At 54.9% G+C, this 6,385-nt stretch overlaps 1 protein-coding gene across 1 annotated transcript; it reads left to right on the top strand.

Moving 5' to 3' along the window:
* Positions 1–1,853: 1,853 nt before the first annotated feature.
* Gsx1 (GS homeobox 1) lies at positions 1,854–4,165 on the top strand. The gene is given in 2 exon segments (NM_001191663.2): positions 1,854–2,456; positions 2,993–4,165. Coding segments are annotated over 2 exon segments (786 nt in total). The 5' UTR covers positions 1,854–2,047; the 3' UTR covers positions 3,370–4,165.
* The last annotated feature ends 2,220 nt before the right edge of the window (positions 4,166–6,385 follow it).

The raw sequence follows: 6,385 nt of genomic DNA, 5'->3' as shown, positions 1-6,385 counted from the left end.
TCGGCTGACTTGCCAGCTCTGGGGCGCAGCGTCCTCCCCCCTTCTACCCTCGGGCAGCGTCCATACCCGTTCCGCCCTAACCCGCCTCAGCCCAGCAGGGAGCCCCTCTCCAGTCGCAGCTCTCCCGCCACCCAGCCCAGCCCAAATTTCCCAGAGAGCAATTAGAACGGGAATTAGGCTGCATTGATGCGTACCGGCTGGTTTGCGGGAGCTTTGGGGCCGAGACCATAGCTTGGGGGCACCGCATGCCAAGCACCAGGGGACCACTGAGCCCTCACTCTTGCTAGATGGCGAGATGGCACGCCCTCCACGCAGGTTAGTTCCCCCTATTGCGACCCTCTCCCATTGTCGAGGCAGTTGCTCTCACACACACCCTCCCATAACAAATCATCTTTGATTTTTTTAACCAGTGGTTTGTGGCTGCTCGTACTGCACGGATGTCATGAACAGTGCAAAGCCGTGCGGACGCCTCGGGTTTGGGCAGCCTTGTACTGATTCATCCCCCCCCCCAAACCCCCTCCGGAAAGCTTCCTGGTCTCACGATTCCGTTCACGGTTCAGAGCAGGTGACGGTGGCGATTTGTAAAAATCGAAAGTAGTAAATTCGAAATCTTTTATGCTAATTTCTCATTGTATGTTAAACGCACAGGGACAGAGACAACTCTGAATCCGGGGTGGGGGGTTTTTAAAAACTGAAGCTGTGTACATAGAGCCGGGGCATTTGAAGTTGTTTAACCATTGTGTGACCAGAAAAGAAAAAAAAATGCTGCGACGGGAGGAGGAAGCAAAGCGCAACAGAAACCGGGAAAGACAGAAGAGTGCTCTTCCTTTCTCTCCAGTCGTGGGAAGGCAGCGCTTTCGTGTGCACCGGTGTGTCTAGTGGACTGTGCACGAGTGGAGAGGGGGCGCGCCAAGTCTGAGAGAGTCTAGACCATCCGCACTCCCCGAGTTTGGTGGGGTGGGAGAGCGTCATACTCCTGAACTGGGCTTTCACTCCCCTTGCCCTGTATCTGTCCATGTTTTCAAAAGCTATGCATCCGTGTACTTGAATCTGTTTCTTTACATACACAGCCCTGTTGTTGAAGGAAAGGGCTGGTTGGCCAGGGTCCACCGAACAAAGACGAGGAGTCCTAGGCAACACCAAAATTGAGACCCTTTGAAAATTTCAGAGAAAACAGGAACAGAGATGAGGTTAGTCTCTAATGAGCCTTTCTCTCGTCCTCTGAGGCGTATCTCCTACTCAGAAACCCTGTTTTTCTGTTTGTGGGGGAGAAGGGACTCCACAGGTGGGAATGGTGGCCGCCTGTTAGGATGCTCCCAGGATGAAGAGTTGAGCTCGGAGAACTAAGGGAAAGCAGTGTACTTGGTGGGACAGGGGTAGTGGGGGGGCGGGGGAGGCGGTCAAGGAAGAAGTGACAGAAAGAAAGGGACCACGATCAAGTGGGCAGAGGAGATGGGTGTGCGCCCACGGGGATCTGTGCGAGGGAGGCAGCACGAGTGCGAAATCAATAAGATAAATGGGCCGATCGCCAGCGCAAAGCCAAAGGAGAGTAAGAAATAAAGAGAAAGAAAAGAATATTAAATCGCGGGAGAATGAGAAAATAAACCCGAAAAGGGAAGAGGAGGGGGCGAGTGCGCCTGTTACGGCGTGGGTGGGGTTGACAAGAATAGAGTACATTATGCAGTTCATTTAGTTAACAAGTGAAATAATGAGGAAGCGTGCAGAGTGAATGCCAAGAGAAAGGGCACAAAAACCCTATTGAGAGGCCCCGGCCGCTCCTGGCGTAGCCCATCACATGGCAATAGTCCTATTTAAGCGGCGCCGCCGGCGTCTTTCAGCACCACTAGCGCTGGCCAGCACCTCGCGCGCTCCGGGCGGCGCCCGCAGCAGCAGCCAAGGTGATTCCAGCCCCGGCTTGAGCCGCGCGTGGAGCCTCCCGGACCCGGGAAACTGCGGGTGGCCGCGGCAGAGGGAGGCCACTGCAGAATCCGCAGTTCCCTCGGGCGCCAGGGGCGGGCTGGCAGCAGGTGGACCGCGCGCCGGAGCCATGCCGCGCTCTTTCCTGGTGGATTCCCTTGTGCTGCGGGAAGCCAGCGACAAGAAGGCTCCGGAGGGCAGCCCGCCACCGCTCTTCCCCTACGCGGTCCCCCCGCCGCACGCGCTCCACGGCCTCTCGCCGGGCGCCTGCCACGCGCGCAAGGCCGGCTTGCTGTGCGTGTGTCCCCTCTGTGTCACCGCTTCGCAGCTGCACGGGCCCCCCGGGCCGCCGGCGCTGCCGCTACTCAAGGCGTCCTTCCCTCCCTTCGGATCGCAGTACTGCCACGCACCCCTGGGCCGCCAGCACTCTGTGTCTCCCGGAGTCGCCCACAGCCCGGCCGCGGCTGCAGCAGCTGCCGCACTCTACCAGACCTCCTACCCGCTGCCGGATCCCAGACAGTTTCACTGCATCTCCGTGGGTAAGCGGGGTCCCCGTGCGAACTTGTGGGGAGGGGTGATCTCAGTGGGGCAAGTGAGCGAGCTAAGGATGGGAAAACGGCGCGCTATGGGGCCGGTGAGGATACTTGAAGGGCGCTCACAGTGCTAGACTGGGACTGGACGTAGGAACCGGGGAGAAGACTGAAGATCCTGGGTCTGGGGCCAAGGGGAAGTGGTTGAGTTAAGGTCAGCTTCGGTGAGTTCCATAAAGGGGTGTTATTAACAACCGATTCGGAGGAGAATTGGGGAGTCTGTGACTTAGCAAGGAGGCACTCGCCTGTGGAGTGTAGTGAGGGGAAGGGGCGTGTGTCTTGAGTCCAAGATTGAAGCTAGCTTCAGTTCAGCGGGAAATTAGGCCCACGGCTCAGAGAGGTTTGATGATTCATTCTCATTCTCTCTCTCTCTCTCTCTCTCTCTCTCTCTCTCTCTCTCTCTCTCTCTCTCTCTCTCTCTCTCTCTCTCTCTCTCTCTCCCTCCCTCCCTCCCTCCCTCCCCCTGCCCCCACGTCGCCCTCCAGACAGCAGCTCGAACCAGCTGCCCAGCAGTAAGAGGATGCGGACGGCGTTCACCAGCACGCAGCTCCTGGAGCTGGAGCGCGAGTTCGCCTCCAACATGTACCTCTCCCGCCTGCGGCGCATCGAGATCGCGACCTATCTGAATCTGTCCGAGAAGCAGGTGAAGATCTGGTTTCAGAACCGCCGGGTGAAGCACAAGAAAGAAGGCAAGGGCAGTAACCACCGCGGCGGAGCTGGGGCGGGGGCCGGCGGGGGCGCACCGCAAGGCTGCAAGTGCTCTTCGCTCTCCTCAGCCAAATGCTCAGAGGATGACGACGAATTGCCCATGTCTCCATCTTCCTCCGGGAAGGATGACAGAGATCTCACAGTCACTCCGTAGGTGCGCCTTTTAGAGGACCATTGGTCCCCCCCTTCCCCGGCCCTTCCCACACTTCAAAGACTGGTTCTTAGGCTCCGGCTGCCAATCAATGGATTGGGAGGGCTTTGCGGTGGTGCACAGCTCTAGGCAGAGCTGAGACCTTAGCAGAGACTTGAAGCCCTTGTCACTAGGGCTTCAGGGTGTTTAGGAGGACTCCAAATGGTGAACGCTGGGTCCTCCTCCCAGGACACAGCTTCTTCTCCCCCCCCAGGCACGCAGGCCGGAGAACAGCGCCTTGCTGACCGCCGGCGCCTCCTCGCCGCTAACTCTGGACTGGTTCAGGCTTCCTCTATCCCACAACCCTCTCTTCCTCGGTCAAGCTGGGCTTTTTCACTCCGCTAGTGGCTATTTGCTTTCCTTTTAACATTTTTTCTTGTTCTCACTCCCCCACAGTCCCCCCCGTGGTCGTTTATGCAACGCGTTTGTTACCCCCCCCCCCCCACACACACACACTCCGGAAGCCTCTTCCTTCTGTCTGTTTGTCCCTTAAACAGGGACCAGGTCTTGCTGTTCGAAGAAGTCCCCTTAGCAGAGAGGACTGTCTCAAATGGTATTGTATTGGGGGAAATGACTGTTTCCAACACTCTCCACCCCCTTTCAAATGAAGCCGCTGTAAACAACCTCTCCCCCATCGTCCAGGTCCCGACCCCTTCTGGGGACTGACTGACTGTGTTGTTGTATGGTCTCTGTAATGCCAGAAGATATTTATTTATTTATTTATGTACAAAATTTTAAATAAACTTTTTTTTCTTAGAAATCCCCCTGCCTCCCGGGGTCCCCAGGGTTAGCTTAAAATGTAGGCCAGACGGGCACAGATAAGGACTGGCACTCTCTGCTTGGGTGTTTCAGAGGTCCGAGCTCAGCTCCTCACCCTACAGCTCTTGGAGCTCCGGGATTCTGCTGCAGCTGCCTGTCCTTCCCAGTATTCCTGTGCAGGGCGGGCAGGCTGCTACCTCCGATCTCCCACAAAAGGTGCGACGCCTCCCTGGTATCCAAGGGTAGAAACCAGAGATCCAACCTTCTCAGGGTTTGCGTTGCTCTAGCCTTTAGAAAGGGCACCCTGGTTTTGCTTTCAGGCAAAAGGTCCCTGCAGTGGCGCTCGATTCCAGGTGGTTCAAGCCTTCCTTGAGGGTCTGTGAGGGCTTTTTAAACATCTGTGTTAGATGAGATGCGTGAGACTGTGAGTGCACAAACGCTTAGACACCCAATGACAGACATTATGGCAGTTCGGGGATTCAAAACTGGGCAAACAGCCGATCCAGGTGCTCTCTAGCTCTCTATTTCTTATCGGATACCTAGAACTCTTCTCTTTGTTCCAGAAGCCCACTACCCTTTCTCTAACACACCCAGGGGAACCACGAATGAACCCGCTGTGTCTAGGCAAAGAACCTCTTAAGCGGAAAAGAAGTGTAGCTAGGATTGCTTAACATTAATGACGTTCGCTTGTATTGTCTTCTCGTCCAAATCAGGCTCAGTACAAGGGTCTCTCCCTAGTTCTCCTCTAGAACAAACAGCTTGCGTTCCCCGGAGAAGCCACTTTTGATTCCTCCGGTTTTTTGTACAGGAGAGCGAAGGGAGTCGTTTGCTTGCCCCTGCTCACCGCCTCACCGCTTGCGCTCCGCTCCCCGCTCCCATTCCCATCCATCCGAACCTCAGCTTCACTCGGACTAGTCTCTATCCTCCCTGGAGAGGGCAAGGTGCCAAACTAAAGGCAGCCAAGGTTTTCAGGACCATAGAGTAGCGACTGACATTTTGTTGCTGGGACGACTGCAGCCAGCGCCTTCCTGGCTGACATGACCACCGCGTAAGATTTGTTGAGTCCTTCAGTCTCATGAAACCCAAAAGTGTGTCTTCGGTAGGATTCAGGGGCGGATTACAGCAATGACTCTCGGTGTTCAGAAGGCTGCAGCGGATTCAAAGCGCTCCGTTAAAACCAGGTCTTTACCAGGAGTACCTGAATGGGTGGTTTCTGCGCAAAAGGACAGGTTCTGTGAGAGACCTCTCCACAAGTAACAGTTTCAAACCGTGCTGGGAGTCAAGTTGCGGGGTGCGAGGCAAGGCTAAGAAAGAAAGGAAGAGGCTGAACCCTTTCTTCACACCCTACTCCTATCGCCACCCTCCCTGGGTCTTTCTCCCCCCAGTGACCTGCAGAAACTGGGGGTGATTGCTGTGCGTCGTGAGTCTACACAGGTTCAGTTCTCCCGGGAGCCAAGTTTCTTCTCTGGGGATTTCTTTCCCAGGGCTTAATTTTCCTGACATTCTTGGCTTTCGCCTTTCTAGTGGACGACCCTGGCGCATAGTGGGAAAAGAGCGCGGCCTGCTCCTGCCACCTCCGTTCTTTCTCCTGACCCAGTTGAAGCGCAGCGCAGGAAAGAGCGGAGGCGGCTGCCGGGGGAGCAAGCGGTTGGGCTCACTATCCTGACGCCTGGACCACAGTGACAGTGACGATTTCCTAAAGTAGCTACAGGATTCTGATCACACCGGCCTCACCTTATAGCCTCCCGCCTCAATGTAGAAATAGTCTGGGTTTTGTGGGGGACATAACCACAGGTTCTAGGTTGAAGTCAGGGTCAAAGCCGTCCTCCACAGCATAGTTTCAAACTCCATCCCGGAGAAACACAAAACTCAAACCGTAAGTTATAAAGGCCTCAGACTTTAAAACTCATGGTTTGAGCTGGAATTTGGAGTTTGTAAGGCGAGTTTTAAAATTAGGCTAAAACTGAACGACCAGGATGAAATTTTCTATAAATTATCGTTGAGTGGGAGAAATACACACAGAGATGGCTAAGTTTATTTCAGGTGACAAAGTCCTTTTCCCAGCAGAGTTTCGTGGCTAAGAGTCTGGATACCTAGAATCCACAGTTCTGGCTTTACAAACGATTTTTACCATTCACTTAAACTTGGTCATTGCGTTTCGGTTTCCTTGCGATACTGAAGGACAGAATTCACATAGGATACTACGCACAATGGTTGACAC

The sequence above is a fragment of the Rattus norvegicus genome, chromosome 12 (genome assembly GCF_021556685.1).
Source record: "Rattus norvegicus strain SHRSP/BbbUtx chromosome 12, alternate assembly SHRSP_T2T, whole genome shotgun sequence".
NCBI lineage: Eukaryota > Metazoa > Chordata > Mammalia > Rodentia > Muridae > Rattus > Rattus norvegicus.
The sequence above is the reverse complement of the archived record's forward strand: the minus strand, read 5'-3'. Positions and strand labels throughout refer to the sequence as shown.